General features: G+C 42.8%; 1 protein-coding gene across 2 annotated transcripts in view; it reads right to left on the bottom strand.

Annotated features, from left to right (window-relative positions):
• Nucleotides 1–14,365, bottom strand: part of socs5b (suppressor of cytokine signaling 5b) — a 42,712-nt gene extending 28,347 nt beyond the window's left edge. The window contains exons 1-2 of one of the 2 annotated variants that reach the window (XR_004553521.2): nt 14,016–14,365; nt 6,106–7,811 (exon numbers count right to left, since the gene is read on the bottom strand). Coding sequence is in view for 1 of the 2 variants with exons in the window: in XM_034100158.2 (XP_033956049.1) it covers nt 6,107–7,792 (1,686 nt within the window). In the remaining variant the exon portion in view is untranslated. Of the gene's footprint in view, nt 1–37; nt 7,812–14,015 lie in introns of those variants that run through there. The other variant, XM_034100158.2, reaches the window with a different exon arrangement.
• Between the last annotated feature and the right edge of the window lie 2,802 nt (nt 14,366–17,167).

Raw genomic sequence — 17,167 nt, 5'->3', positions numbered from 1 at the left:
CCAAAAGAAGTACACAGTAAAGAAAGAAAAGCCCAAGTCAATATTATATCATGGGCCAGTGTGGATTACACTTAACAGTTTTATTTGGAATATTAAGACAATGAAGCGTAAGCCAAGCACCAAGAGTGACAGCTACAAGTGTCGCATCATACGGCTCTTAAAAATGAACAGGTTATACTGGAAAACAACTGTATTTTTTTTCTCTTTGAATGGTGAAGCAGATACACGGAACAGACTGTGAAATGTGAAACATGATTATGCCATTTACACGCTTCAAATCCTACCTGACAGCAGAAGTAAAGAAAAAAAGGGTAAGGAAAGAAAAAAAAAAAGCAAGGAAAAGCAGAAGAAGAAATGGAACGGCGATATTCGTCTGACGACAGCTTGCTCGGCCTGTGGCAGTGGCTGCGGCCCGGGACTTTAGAGGAGGGCTCTTGTGATTGGTCAGAACGAATAAGGCGGTCTGGGAACACGGCGGTGCTGCGGAGTGACAACCATTAGTTCCCATCATTGTCAAGTCCTGTTGCCTCGGCACCCACATCCACACAGCAACCAATGTGCACATGTACAGCATTAAAGTGACAGACGATTGCAACCATTGTTACACTATACTCCATTGCATATTAGGGAGAAGTAATAATGAAAATAATAATTCTTTCATACATGTTTTTCTGTTTGCATATAGCACTTAACTGAGCTTTCTAAAATATATATATGGGAACATGAGAAAAAAAAAAAAAAAAGTTTAAAATATCTTTTGTTTTGTTTGTCCTCTAAGGGCTGAAACCATGAGTCGTACCTAGGTGGTGGTGGTGGTGGAGGAAGGGGGGTGGTTAAGGAGTCCTTCATGCGGGGGGTGTTGCTGTAGTTTAGTGGGACAGCTAGCGTCTCAAACCAGATCCACCCAGTGGTTTCTCGCCACAATTGAGGCTCTCATAGTGCAGCTAAATAGTGTCATACTAATGACAATATAAAGTCAAAATAGTTCACGGCAATTTCGTCTTTTTTCCTTGAGAACATAGAATATACACGTAAACACCAGTCTTTGCTCTCCCTTTTTTTTGGGGGGTGGTGGCGGGGAGTAACACAGAAAGTTGGTGCTGGCTAAATGTGGTCCATGTTATACACATTCCTGGCTTTAGGGGTGGGGTGGTGGGAGGGTGTGGATAGAGTGGTGCAGGAGTCTTACAACTCAGAAATTAGTTAGCATTTTAGCATGTTTGGGTTCCCTCGTCTCAACCTTTCTGTCTGTGGTTAACACAAGCTTAAGAGATTTGCACATTTTGTTCAGCGATGTCAATAGAATTCCCCACTTGTGAATTTCTGAAGCTTCTATGCTTGGTGGCTGCTAACAAATGGGACGACAAAACGAACAGTAGCCACCTTTAGCTTAGCGGTTGTGACACACGGCCAAATGTCCAGCCATAGTTTTTTTATAGCCTTAGGTAAGCCATTTCATTCTAGGGATTACATTTATACTTCAAATATAATACAAGTCTTGTTAATATGTAAAGATGAACCTGCTGAACAAAGTGTGCAAGTATCATAAATGTGTGTTTAGCACAAATCTTAAATACTGCAATGGAAATATGTCATTGCTTTTGGTCGAGAGAGCTTGTGATGCTAGCTTCCGGGTTTGGCAAACAGAAAACACCATCACTACACCACTCTATACCGGGGGTAGTGCAGGTGTCAGAAGAAGTGTGATAGCAAATGTGTGCAAATGTTTTGTGTTCCAGACAGTTAATGCACCAAAGAAGATTAACACGTATTTTCAACCTATTAGATTACTCCATCATTCATACAATGTTTTTTTTTCTCCTCCTAAATTTACGGGTTATATGGTAAACATGTGCTACGGTTAATGTCAGATATTTCCCATGGGGAAAACTGGGTCGAGAGGGTCCTGGGACTCTCCTTGCAATTGGCCTGCCTGAGAATAAAAGGGGTTTTGGGGGGGGGCAGAGAGGCTTTGTTCATAGGAGTCACTGTCATCACCCCTCACAGTCCACTCTGCATCCTCCCTCCACTGGAACCCTCCGCGTGGCTCTGTCCGTTACACTGATACACCCCCACACAACACATGGTGGAGAACACACCTCCGTCGCCACAATGCCCGAATATAAAGTGAAATATCTCAGGACCGCCGGCTCTTTGCTTAACACTCACACAAGTCTCGCCATTTCCAGCTAAAACACAGACAGTGCAGTCCATAAGAGATTTGGACAGTTGGACATTTTCAGTTTGGGCTCTGCAGTGCAGCATATTGGATTAGAATTGACAGCTACAAATAAAGATTAAAGCGCTTTTTTGTGTTGTTTGAATTATTATAACCATCTTGATGTATAAACCTCCACCCAAAAGTATTGTAAAGCAATGTTCATTAACATACAGACAAGATGACCAATAAGGGGCCAAGACAGAATGTCAATGATTGGCCAAGTCACCTGACTTCAGTCCACCTGAGGATATTTTTGTATTTACCAAAACAAGTAAGACTGAATAAAAGCCTTGCAGTAGGGCTGAACAATTCATCAGAATTGTATCGCATTTTCCATACGGACTATTGCAATGTCCGAATCCTGTCAAACTATATTCTACTACAATGCAAACATGAGCAGTCCCACTGATATGAATCATATGGCAATATCAGTTCCAATAATTGAAGATTATAATTGGCAGAACACCACCATAGCAGACAAATACTACATATGATGACTTAAGTCTCTGAAAGAGGTACATTTATACAGCAATGTGGATAAAACTTATTTTAGTTTAGGTCCAATATGCCAGAGTAAAGAGCCAATACAATGAAACTCGTCACTGTCCGCACACTTCCAGACTGCACTGTAGAACACAATTACACGATTAAAGTGCTATTTACTTCAGCGAATCCCTAGCCTTCTCTGTAAGCCACAACAGGAAGCCATCTTTCCTCCTCCTTTATGTTAACATGGGGTCTGATAAAGACCCCCCCTCCACATCAGCACAGTGATGTGGCCAGATGGAGGGAGAGCAGTTGGATAGAATAATACAAATAAAAAAGGCTTCCCTCAGCCACACAGCAGCCATAAGGCAACACAGAGTGGCCCTTTTAGTACCCGGTACATTTAACATGGTCAAATTAGCCTGTGAATAGTGCCTGCAAGGGGGCGGGTCACTGTAAAGGATGCTATTGCTTTGCAGGAGCATGATGGACAGGTGAGAGTGAGCTAATGTGTGTGGGTTTTCATTTCTTCTACTCGACAGTGTGGATGCTAAACAAATCCAGAAAGTGCACATACAAGCAAATGTCTACCTTATTCCCCTCCTCCGCTCAACACTCGCTCCTGCCCCTCCTAACACATACACGCACGCGATATTCAAGCTCTCTGAGAACAAAGTGCAGGGCAACGGGAAATGATCGGGACTCTTGTGTGAAGAAATGTTCACAATGCGGGAGAGAACATTAACATGGGTTAGGGAGAGAAGAGAAATGTTAACCTACAGCAATTATCTTTTAGCACCTGCATAAAATGTGTCTCGTTTCCTGCCTGATTAACGAGTGAAAACACATTCGTGGTTTGGCGGGGGGAAGGTTTTTATTCTGCGTTAATTTCAGTGTGTAGGTGTGAGCTCGACAGGGCCAGGTTCGGAATAAATAAAAGCTGTGGAACATACTGTAGTGTGGAGCTAGCTTGCACTGGTTTGAAATACGACTAGTTATTACACACAGATGTGTAGCGAGAGCTTTGGTCACAGGCTCAGATACTCATGGGAAACATTTGTTCGTGATTCATCCTCACTGATGAGAACTACAATTCTCTAAAACACGGGCCGATGCGTGCACACAAACTAAAACATTAACTCGTTTGAGAACTGATTTCAATGTGTGTTTGAGCGTTCATATTTTAGTTTACACACATCACCTGGTAGCATTCTGTGATTATATCTGTTAAAAAACACGCCACAAGGGCTGCTGGTCTTCACCCAAGGAAAAAAAATCGTAAAGTAATTTAATTTCTTTTAAACTAAGTGATGTGTATTGTTTTTATTACAAGAGCTAGAACAAATACTAATTCTCAATAAGTTGAAACCTAATTGCTGACATCAAGAGGTTGGATCAAAACTCAAATTGTACACTTTCTTCCAGCTGTTGCAGATTAGACATGCATATCTTTCAATATGCTACAGTAGGGCTGGCATTGGACCCACTAACGAACTAATACTACGATAACTGGGAGAACACGGCATGCTTGAGCGAGTGAAAGCACATTGAACTAATGAACAAGTTATCGATTCAATAATCCGTCATAGTTTATCCAACATAGCACCGCTGAAATGTTATCAAAAACTTGAACGTGCACCATAAGTAAGTGAGCTTGGAGCTCATGCACCTTCTCTTCAGTCCCTCCCGCTGCAGATTGGACTGCAAAGCAACTGATTATGGAATAAGATAAAGGGTTCTCTTAAAAAGGCACATAGGGTACACTTATTCTCCCCTCCAGATGAGAACCAAATGAGCGGCTTGCCAGCAGCAGTGTTTTTGTCCCAAGTAACAACTAAAATCATTCAGATGACGTGACTAAAGCTCCGAGTAATGCCAACCTCTCCAGAGTCGAGTGTTAGCCTTTAGTGCTATTGCTATGACTATAATGCGACTGGGCAATAAGGGGCTTTGTTAGTGTCTAAACCTTATATATTAATAAAGTTGTAAAGTAGGGGACATTAAATCACCTCTTTCCTGTTAGTGACAGTGCTTTTCATAAAAACACAATTTAAAATGGTTTCATACAAGAAATATAAATTAAGTAGGAAAATGTAATGCAATCAAATCATGGGTGTTTATGATTTCAACAAGCAGATTGTTTTCCCCAATGTATGACAATATGGTGTCCTCTCAGGAGACAGCGTATTCCCAGACAAGCCTGAGCAGATCAATTCATCCATGTTTTAAAATCGAAACTCCATCTTTGTGTCTCACTTGCAGCTCATCACACGTGCTTTCAATTCCTGCGAAGACGTGTTAGTATTCCTTACTCTAACACATGTTCAAAGCAACAGTGTTACAAGTGTCAAAGAGCTTGATTTCAGACAAGATGAAATGAACTGTGCGCTCAGAGCTGAAGCATCTGCTGCAGGTCTCCCTTGAAAAAGAGATCTATGATCTCAATGGGACCAATCTGGTTAAATAAAGGTTTGAAATGAAATGAAATGATGAAGAATGAACGGACTGATGTGACAACTGCAACAATGGTAATTGTTCAAAGGGACTGATGGGAGGACATATTTAGTTTTGAAAGCAATGCTGCACAGTGGGAATAAAGTTGACAAGTTCAGCTTGCTGACTAAATAGGACACAGTTGACGGATTCATCATTTACTATTACTGCCTTTGGAGGAAGTACTGTTTTTCAAAGGACTAATCTGTAGTACTTAAAAGCACGTCATTCCCTGATGTGCTGTCCTGAACCCATGGACCCTCTGAGAATCTGTCCCTGGCTTAGCTGATGCTCATTGCGTGCAAAGAATGTGTCGTACGAAGCTCCATCCATGGGACAAGCTCTGACCGCAATAAATCAAAACCTCTCAACCCACACACACCTTAAAACCCTGTCGGGAAGGTGCTACGCTAGGTGCTTTGACAAGCTAAGGAAGAAAACAAATAGAGAAATCAAAGTGAACTTTACAATGTAGCCATGTGGGCCTAAAGAGCAAATTGCGATGAGTAAGGGAGGCATGCAGGCAGGGTGATGTTGTGGGATCAGGCAGACATGTAGCACAAAGCAGGAGAGCAAAGACACAAAGCACTGATCTTTGTGCCTTCCCTCCCTGTCAAAACAACCTGTTCAACACAAAAACATGTGCTTGCCAGACAGCGTTATACTGAATATAATCATAGGTATTTTCTGTGATGTAAGTAATAACTAAAACAAAGATTAGAATGAATCTTGTATAGCTCGTTACATTTAAATCCCATCCCTCACCAGAGAGCCATGTTAATATAGCCTCTATTGGCTGATGAAGAATTTCTTAAGTTCTGTAATCCTCCTGCAGTGTGTGTGTGTGTGTGTGTGTGTGTGTGTGTGTGTGTGTGTGTGTGTGTACAGGCAATGGAGAAGCCCACCCTATTTGACCTTGAGTTGCGGTTCCCTCTCCAGCCAGCGAACTCGTACTTTCTGTTTATAGTGATACTCCTTGAGAAAGTCCTGCAGGGCAGGGGGCAGCGGCAGAGAGCCAATACCATCGTAAGTGGTCCAGCGGCAGATGGCGGCTCGTGCCAGGTGCTGCAGGCCGAAGGGAAAGGTCCGATGGAGAGGCGCAGTAAGCAGCGGTTCGAAAAACATGCAGGCGCTGGGATCCTTGTAGTGTTCCAGCAGTCCTGTGACGGTGGAAGAGTGGAAAACACATGGGTCGTGAGCGTCGAAGCTGAAGTTGTGGTTCCACTGCTCGATGCGGGCGTGCAGGGAGCGGTTGTAACGGCGGAAGCTAACGGAGAAGAGGTAGTCCTCCTGGGCGGAGTCTCGCAGCAGGAAGGTGCCCTCAGGCCGGCCGTCCAGCAGCGCCTCGGCCTCGTAGCGGTCCATCACGCCCCAGTAGCAGGGTAGAGCTGTGATCTGCATCAGGTCCGGCACCAGGCAGTGGATATAGTCTATCTGAGTGTGAACCTTCCAGGGCCCGGGTTGCTGCCGGCTCGGGTGACCGTCTCCAGAGGCGTGCCTCTGCTTGGGCCTCCTGGCCTGCAGACAGAGGGTGGTGGAATCCTCCTCTGAGTCACAGTCCTGAGCTGACACCGCAGCCCCCAACACCTGTGCACAGGCCCCCGATGATCCGGCGCCCGTAGAGCTGCCAGCCCCTGACGCCCGTCCCTCCCCAGAGGCCTCTCCGGTGCAAGGAGCCAACTTTGGTCCCAGTTTGTAGAGAGAGGAGCCCGGCACTGAGGCCTCCAGGGTGTGGATCTGTGCATTAGGTGGAGGGTCCACACCTTCCTCGATGCTAAGTCTTCGGCGCTCACGCAGACGTTCCTCCTCGTCCTCGGGTGATGGGTGGGCGGGGTCAAAGGCATCCAGCAGGGCTGTGGAGGAATGCGGGCTGACCGGTGCTGTGTGTTGCTTGATCAAGTGCCACTTGTGAGCCAGGTCGGAGCCCGGTGGAAAGGGGCAGGTCTCCAGCATGAGCTCCGTCAGGTGGATCTTACGTTTGGAGGTGATGGGGTTCTTAGATGAGCGGGGGCGTCTGCGAGCGGGCAGGGGTAAGCACAGCCCGACGGTGTCACTGAGCCGCTGGCGCAGAGAGCGGGCGTTCAGACTACGTCCTCCGGATACGGAGTCGCTCATCTCCTGGATGGAGCTCACTCCATAGCGCCGGTCCCTGCGGCTCCCGCTCCCCCGCAGGCGCCCGGACCGCCTGTCCGTCTCCAGAGAGCTCTGGGTTTTGGTGGAACACGAGTGTTTTTTCTTGCCCCCCCATGGAGCATGACGGGAATATGAGTCTCTTCGGGCCAGGGGAACACCACCTGATCCCCCCCTCACATCTTCAGAGTCCTTGTCAATTGTAATCTCTACTATCTGAGGGATGTCCGACACACAGTTGTGATGGCGCCGTCCTGCTGTGACCATCGGCACTGGCAGGAGGCTCCGGGATGGGCTGGAGGATCCTGATGCCTCCGCCTCACCTGAGCTACCTCCAAGCTCCACCACACAGTGGACGCCATCGACCTCCAGCCTGCTCTCTCTGGGTCCTGAGCTGTTGTTGTGAAAGAGTGTCTGGCATCTGCTCTTCAGGTTGCTCCACATGTTGCCCACTTTATTCATCAATAGGAGCCCCTCGGACCTGGAGAGAACAGGAGACAGAACGGATTAAATCACAGGTGACGAAGACTCGAAACATTTAATACAGAGGGTCCTAAAGAATGTCCTCCATTTAAATCCCCCAGACTACTGTGTATCTAGTAATTTGACATGGTGAGTGTATAACGGGGCCAAAGTGTCTGAGAGGTGGGTGAGCTCGAGTAGTTGGAACAGCAGAGTTAGGAGTTGCCAGGCAGACATGCAGGGACACAAGGCCACGGCTATAAATGAACCCAGGATCTGCTGGTATGTACTGTATTACTGGGCCAGTCTAGACCCGATCAAAAACTTTCCCTGTGGCAGAAGCAGATAACGCACACACACTTTTATACACCGCTGATTTATCACTCTACTAGCATGTTGACAGGGATTTGGAAGTAGCAGCACCAAACTGCGTTCAGATCTTTATAGGGAGCGAAGTCACCACAGGTAGGTGGTCTGTAGAACACAAAACACTGGAGGAATCAAAAATGCAGCATTTCTTTCCCTAACTCAGACACTGGTTCTGGATTTATTGGGGTACAAATGCTAGAAAAACCCATATCACTGCATCAAATGATAAGATACTTGAATAACTTGCAAATATGCGAAATATCCAGGAACAATCACTTTGCAATATTTAAGTTTTAGCTATTACTTCCTTAAATAAGTTGCAATACTGCATTTGGACATTTATCACTTGAGTTGTAACTGATTAAATCAAACATTGGCTATATCCATCAGCACAAGCTGCACAATGTACAGTATTGGAAAGAAAATGCACTCAAATGCATTGAAAATGTGAATCAGTAACCCTGTCAGCATTAATTGTGCTATTCAATGAACTAAAGGCACACAACAAAGGGATTTTGGACCCTCCGTCTCTTTCCCTCCCACTTCTTTTCTTTTCCATCTGCCTTTGGGCTAAAAGCAGCTATCTGACTTACAGACATCTTGTTGATCTGCCTCAAGTTTGTCTCATAACATTGACAAAAAGACACGATGTCTTTGCACAGTCAGCGCTGACAGACGGGGGTTCTTTGATGCACAGGAAACAAAGTGGTCTTTAGCACGTGGCAGATTAAGTGGAATTGCTGAAGGCAGTTCCAAGGCTATCGCTAACAAACTCATGACGTCACTGTCATCCCCCATATTGACTGGCTTTGTACTCAAAACATATGACGTCGCTCCGTCGCATAATAAGCCTCGATAAGTGTTGCACATTGTCATATTCCTTAGACGTCCTCCTTATGCTCTCAGAAGTACAGTGATGTTAGACTTTAACAAATCAAATCAAATGCAAATTGAGAAAAACGCGTTAGGTGTTAAGAATCATTTCCCTGAGGGATTCCATCCCACAGCAGTAGCATCTGTGTTGCTGCAAATTCGTTATAACAATAAGGTTGGTACAAAGTACAATCAATCAAATGAATTTGCAATAATTGATTCAAATGTGTTTTAAACTTTAAGTCTGCTATAAAAAATGAATCCCATGTCATCACTGCAACACCCACACACACCAACTTGCAAACTAACTCCCAAAAATACTCTGCAGTTGACACAGTGCTGCAAGCTGTGGCCAGGAGCAATTTTGCAAGTAGATTTAATTACATTATGCTTATTAATTCGATTTTCAATTTCTGCATGAATGTCGGATTAATTAACTTGTATTTTAAATGCTGTTGTATACTATAATTATCTAGTTGGTATAGCTGATGCAATCAGAGATGAGATTCAGCCTACCCTAACTTGTTTTTGCATGGACAATCAAATAATTGATTCTGCAAATCCTTTTACATGTGGCATAACTACATTCAAAAGATGTTTATGATAATCGACCACTACATACTAAGCAATAGTGAAAGCTGCAGTCACCATGAACTGGTTAGATGCATGCAAGAGGAGCTGCCACCAGTTTACCTCATTAAGGTAAGCAACACCTTTTATTGTTCTACTCATGTTACATGTGAAACAACGCAGCACAGGGTCTGATTATAGCTCCTCACGTCATGGCAACAGAGTACATTATGAACAAGCTAATGCTATTCAAGATGCTGTAAAACAATATTCAATAACCAATCAGACAATGAAACTACAATAAATTGGCAAGCTATTTTGATACTGGAATGTAATGTTAATCAAATGTGTAAGTGTGCTGATATTCTAGACTAGAACAATATGGCTCAAATCTGCCTAATTAAAACTAAAGCAGTTAATCTCTACCACAATACCACACGCTGCAGAGTAAGTGCAATGTTGACAACTCTTTATAAAATCATTTTGGCCTAACCGAGACAGGCAAGGGAAGGTTTCTTGCAAAAAGGATCAACATGGTTTAAAAATGTACTTTAACTATTTGTCCAGCCAATTTGATTTTGGAAAGCAAAACATGCAAACAAGTGTCCCTCATTTGTCAAAGTTATTGTTGGAGCACAAAGTCTTACCAGCCGCAAGCTACATTTGCCAACACAAGAAGTGATTCCTAACTGCGAATATCAAAACACTGAACTATCTATCTAAAACGGCATCTGACACCCTGCTGACTTTCCTCGGAGATGAACTGGAATTGTGAGGCTAACGTTATATCAGCTACATCTCGATAGGCCGGATTTTCCATCCGGGTTGCTGTGTTTTATCCCTCAGCTTGCTAATCCCCTCAAAAACACAAACAAGGAAAAGTTCCAGTGACCCAGACTAAGAGCTAATAGGGGGCAAGGTCTCTAAAACTGAAAAGGTGCTCAAGAAGGACTTTCTCCCCACAGTTTAACAATAAAACCATTACAGATAGGCAATAATGGAGGTCCCTGAACAGGAACACAAAAATAAAGTAGCATACCCTTAGCTACCACAAGCTGGATTATACCAGAATTACACAATAACAGTATTTATCAGACTGCTATGAGGATGTCCACTTTAGACACACACATGCATTAAGGCTTCACTGTCAACTGATCATAAAGAATTCAGACGTGTAACCCTACAAGTGAGCAGAATGAAAGGCTTAAAGTAACATGAAAATTGAGTAAAAATGTAAGATATCTCAAAACTCATTAACCAGTAATTTGTAAGAAAAATAAAAGGCAAACTGACGGAAAATACAAGGGGTGCTTTCATTTGAGTCTGGCGCTCCATTGAGACAATAGGCTTTAACGCAGCATTTTGTAGCGCTTAACATTTAATTAAATGTTAATGTCACTTTTTGTTAGCTTTACTGCATTTTGATCAGGTCGCACACTCTATAGGCGCGTTCACACCGCAGTACCTTTCCCACTTTAGTTCCGATATAGTTCCGAAATGTTGCGTTCACACAAAAGAGAGCCGGAACTCAAATTAGTTCATGAGAACCTTTTCACCCCCTTTTCCGAAAAAGGTTCCTATTCCTGATTGGCTGGGCGGATTGCAAACCACGCCCCGTAAAACTCCCAAAAGGTTTTGTGAAGCCGCCATTTTATTATCCTTGCATTAGCATTATTAGCATTAGCATTAGCCCAGCGCAGAAACGCAGAGAGACTAACTTATGGCAACACAAAAGAAAACATGGGAGCGGTGGAGATGAGGAGGTGTCGGCGTTCTGGCGATTTACTCGGAAGGCTTCAGTAGAAGCTGCTGGGACTCCCCAACTCCGGAGACTTCCGGCCGGGGATTTTGGGCGGCAGTATACGCCGTGAAGTGGTTTGTGGCCTGCCAGTAAACCCAAAGCAGAAGAAGAAGTGACGTCAGCGGCTTCATTTGCCTAACGGTACGTCCACACAGCAGCTTTAGACGAATCTTCCACCGCTTCTCTGCCCATTGACTTTGAATGGGGATGACGTCCCTTTGCCTCGCTTTTCGCCGAACTGCATTGTGGGGGAGCGAAGCGAAGATTTCCAGGATTCAAAAGTTGAGCAATGTTCAACTTTTGAAGCTGAGCAGGAAGCGTCACCCAATCAAACACGTTTATGCAAATCTGACAGTAGAAGCGCTAGCCAATCAAACCGCGTGTAAGCAAGGAGAACCAGACTGCAGTTCATTTCCTCATATTCCAAACGAGAAATTACGGTAGCAAATCACCCGGTTCTTTACGACCAGAACTATTAACAGGATACAAACCGGAGGAACCAGGCATGGAGGGAGGTGGCAGAGACAGTGGGTGAAACTGGTAGGTTTTCGCCTGTTTGGGAGTTTATATATATATATATATATATATATTGCTCGCATAAAATCCCCGGGGTTTTTTGTATGTCGGGGGCGGGAGATTCATGTGATTGGTCGCAAAAAATCCCCAAGCTGTCACACACCCAGCTCCAAGATTTTCAAGATTTTTGAAAAGCTGCTGTGTGGACGTACCGTAATCCTCCCCCAGGGACTTATTCCGGTGTGAACGCGATCTGAACCTTTGTGGGAAAAGTACTGCGGTGTGAATGCGCCTTATGTGACGTCCAGCTGTTTTGAACACCGCGATATGCGATACGGGACAAAAATGTTCTTAATGCTTAATCAATTAAAAGTTAGATGTTGAAATTCCTAAAAAAGGACCACTAATGGCTAAATACACTTCCAGAGTGTTGGTTAGCTAATCTGCTTCGTTGGCTGGAGTCCATTATTATTACAAAGCAAGAAACAACTCCAAAACAGACTTTAATTTCAGTATGGTTGAAAACGCATACGTTCCCTACATGGTTGCATGTACTGTTTTGGTGCTTCACTCCAAAATGTAAATGTTATAATCAAGATTAAATCATTTTCGTTATGTTACCACCTGAAAGTTAAATTGTCTCCAGCAGGACACCAATGCATTTCATATTGCCAATTTCTGCCCGAGAATTAAATATTCTGATTAAATATGCTGTTGCCATGGATAACAATGGACACACCAAAAAGTGTGATCCAGTCCACAACCACGTAGAGCCGTCTTGAAACAGAACTAGGCCGCCTTGAAACAGAACTAGGCTACTTCTGCTGTTCGGCAGCCCAACACACCCATACTCCTGGGATCATACTGATCTGAGAGAGGGCTGTAGAGAAGACAAGATTAAGGGAGGACGCCTTCTCTGCTCAGACCAAACCAGAGTTAATGAGATACTTGCAGCGTTTTGCATGCTGAAAGATATGTGGGATGGCAGAAAGCAACACAGGGTATGTAAATGACAGATAAATCACAGTCTTACAGATTAGTCTTATAATTCGAATCACAGCAGCAACAACTTAAAAATAGACAAGTTACTGCAAACTTTTCACTTTTTTCTTCATCAGAATGCATTTTGAGTTAGAAAAAAATCTTACGTTCAGATAGAGGCAAAATATGCACAGTAATACATATTTGTGCAACTAAATATTGCATTGTTAATGCCATGTTTTTTCTAATAATCATTACTCTGCACTTTATTAGTAATGTGCACTGAGTAATCAATTAAAAACAAATTCAAATCAGGCAGAAAACTAAGTCAATTAAAATGAACTGAATAATATACCGTAACTTGGATTTTAAGACAAACGCTTTATGTTGTTCATGTTAACTAACGTTACATTAATCCATCCCTACCATACCAAAACTGCCTTTGTAACAATTTGATGTATACAGATTGACGTGGACAGTAACATTTCATTATACTAACGTTTAACAGCATGCCATATTTTAGACATTAGCACCAGTTTAATGTCAATAAAAGGCAACACAACGACCGATCCGACGTTATTATGTCTGGTTTATAGAAAGGCCTTTACATTTCTTGAGGCCCCACTTTTCCCTGCTCTGAGCCAAGTTAGCGGACTTGCTAACACGTTAACCATCCACAGCAAATCCTAACACACCGCTAAATGTAGCCGCGACGATAACGTTAACTAGGCTCACATTTGCCATGTTTGCTTTTTGACTTCAGTCAAATATGATTATATTTTTTAGGGAAAAAAACGAAACTACCCTATGCTGGTTGGAAACACACATACAACTATCGTAGCTCTAAATCCAGACTGCTTCGCTAACTTGCGGTTCAGGCTTACGAGCTGTCAAAAATGCTAACTGTTAGCATTTCCTAGAATGGGAGTTTCAAGCGTTTTAGTTAGCTTCGGCTAACCAACCAGCTAGCGAGGTTAGCATTTTAGCTTGTGAAAAAGCGACCCCAAAAAATACACAAATAATTCAAGCATTGCTGTAGTGCTTGAATATGCAGAGTAGCCAATGGTCGCATGCTTGACAAGTAGTGGTGTGTTTCTCGAATTCATATCTTACCCTTGTGCCGTTTGGAAGCCCTATTCAACAGCTCTCTTTGTCTGCAAAAAATGGCTATTAAGAGAAGTCAGGCATACATCCCCCTTGCGGACCTCGGTGTCAGATGAAAGCACTGAAGGTACGCGAAAACTTGACGGTATCATCCCGATATTTTAAAATGAATTCGTTAAATACTAATCAAATATCTTTAAAAATATATATTATTCTTTTGGTGCCGCGAAAACCCGTTCTTCGTCATGGTGGGGGTCTTCTTTTCTACCGTGGTCGCTGCTGCTGCTGCTTCTAGCAGCCAATATGACGGCGGTCTCAGCAGACAGAGACCCGGAGAGGCGGACGGTGTTACGCGTGATGGAAACCGACAGACAGCGACTCAGTCCAATGGAGTAAAGGGAAAAGTCGTCCATTTCCGACAGAGCATGCGGAAAGGGAATGCCCCGGTGCTGACTCCGCGTGATGGGCGTCTCGTGTCACCAATGAGCGAGAGAGGAGGATGTGGCTCTCCACTGGCAGCTACTTGGAAACGTGGAGAGGTGAAGTGATGCTAGTGGTGTTACAGCCAGGCCGGTGCTCTGTCTGTGTGCTTCCAAACGAGAGGTGCTACTTTGCGGTAAATACGATATAACAAAGTGTCAAAATATGTTGCTATAGTAGAAGTAGTGTAATATAAAAGTGGGGGATTTGAATATTGGTAATATTCTCTATAGAAATACTGAACATATGCTAATACAACACTATATTCACACAGTGTACTTACATCTGTTTGTAATGTATTCATAATAAATATGAAGATACAGTAGAAGGGGCCAGTAGGCTACTTACTGATGTCATCAGAGAGAGAGCCAGAAGCAATGCTCTGCATAGGAGTAACTGATAATGCAGAATAAAGAAAATGCTGTTTAATTTGACTATTAATTTATTTACATTCAAAAGTAAATAATTGTACTCTTATCACTCAATGGTCCTGCCATATCAAATTACCCAAGGCTGGATAACCAATTGTCCTGAGGAAGGTCCGTATTAATAGCATGATTTTGAAACCTTTGCTGTTTTCAGTTTTCGCTCCAATGTTTCATATTCCTGAAATACATTAAAATCCCAACATAGAAAAACTGTATACACTGCAAAAGTAAGTGGGTTGAGAAGAAGAATTGGAGGATGAAACCCTCTTTATTTTGTCAGACATATTCAGTAGAGCACACACAGCGAAATTGGACCTCTGCATTTAACCCATCCTAAAAGGAGCAGTGGGCAGCTATTGTACAGCGCGCGGGAAGCGGTGGTGGTGCCTTGCTCGAGGGCACTTCGGCAGTGACCAGGAGGTGAACTGGCAGCTACCAGTCCACACTGGTCCGATTGGGAGGAGAACTGGCAACCCTTAGGTTCAAATACCAAGTCCCTGCCGATTAAGCCAAGAGGGACCCATCAAGAAATGTTTTCCCCAAGGCCCCCTATATAGTTGGTTAATCAGGCCATGATCAAACCTGTACACTCTTATTACACAGTTCAGAACAAAGCTGTTTATAAATACAAAAAAGTAAAGAAGTGATAAATCCAGTTATTTCTAGAAATAGTAGGATGGTAAATAGTGTCCCACATATAGAAACCCTCTAAGTAAAACCCTTAGACCAGGGGTGTCAAACTCAAGGCCCGGGGGCCAAATCCGGCCCGCCACTTCATTTTATGTGGCCCACAAGAGCTTGCAAATAATATAATAAGTTTATTATAATGTTACGTGCCGCTTTACAGGAGAACGTTGCCCATAAACTACATGTCCCACAATGCATCTCATTTTGTGACATACCAATGAAGAGACTTGCAATGATTTGCCCTAGACTTCTGCTTTCAGACATAGTTAATTATTAAGTTATTACCCTATCCGATAATAATCCAATGCAGCGGAAATATTGTAAAATTATACATTATTTTATATTTATTATGTATATTTATCTATGTATATTTATTTATATAGTCTTAAAGTTACCACCGGCCCTTTGAGTGCAACCATAATTCTAATGAAATTAGATGAAATTGAGTTTGACACCCCTGCCTTAGACTCTCTAAGAATAAGATGTGGCATTATCCAACCCGGTATCACGGCAAGACGTGAACATGTGAGGATTTACCATGCTGGGAGACGTGAAGATGTCACGATTGTGTCCCTTCAAACGTGACAGTTACATGGTATTGTTAACCCATGTTAACCAGTGGAGAAATACCCGGAAATGCCAAACAAATCCTACCCCGACGGTCGGTTGTTATTGTCAATATTAATATAATAATGATTTATTTTTTAATAGTCACATTTGATTAAGCCGATTTTCTTGTTGCCCCAGCTGGTCGACACCTCTTTTAGCAGAAACAAAGGCTACATTAATGTATTTAATCGATGTTAATCCATGCGTGTGGATGTGGAATTAACGGACGTGACGTTGTGCGATTGTGTTGCCAGGAAACAGTTTTGGTTCATGTTCATTTACAAACTCTTCAACTACAACCAGTTATATTTAAAAACATGTTAGAAGGCCTCACAAAATACTTTTCTACTTCTCTTTGAAAGTCATCACATAACGGCATTGTAATACACGGTTCGGCTGCATTAAATATTACATATCTGCCGTAGTTCTCTATTTATAGAGCCCTGATGAGAAGACTTCTAGACAAACATGAGGAACATGCCGCCAAAACTGAAAACGTGACGTGGATCAAAAATATATAAGCAATTAAACAACATCTTACATTTATTTTCACACAATACCTCTCCTTGCAGTATCAACACTAATTCGGCTGACTTTTATATTTGATCCAATTAGTAGATAGGCTGTATTTACACCATAACGGTGCACAGCTGATAGAAAGGGACACCTGGTGGTTAAAGCACGTTATTGAATTTTATTATGTTATTATTAGATATTAATAGGATCCCTATAAAGTATATTCATTACTCTAATCTCTACTAATAGTTAATTAAAGACTGTATAATGACTATTTTGCACATCCCTTTCATGATTTCAAGATTTTCTAAGGTTTATTGACATATCATATACACAACTACGGTGTAGTTATGCAATGAATGAAAAACTTGGGTTGCAGGTTCCTCAACAGTGCATTACAAGACATCTATCAATATGTGTGTATACCTCCACCATTAAACT

The sequence above is a fragment of the Pseudochaenichthys georgianus genome, chromosome 15 (genome assembly GCF_902827115.2).
Source record: "Pseudochaenichthys georgianus chromosome 15, fPseGeo1.2, whole genome shotgun sequence".
In the NCBI taxonomy this organism is placed as follows: domain Eukaryota; kingdom Metazoa; phylum Chordata; class Actinopteri; order Perciformes; family Channichthyidae; genus Pseudochaenichthys; species Pseudochaenichthys georgianus.
This window is presented reverse-complemented; position numbering and strand designations above follow the sequence as displayed.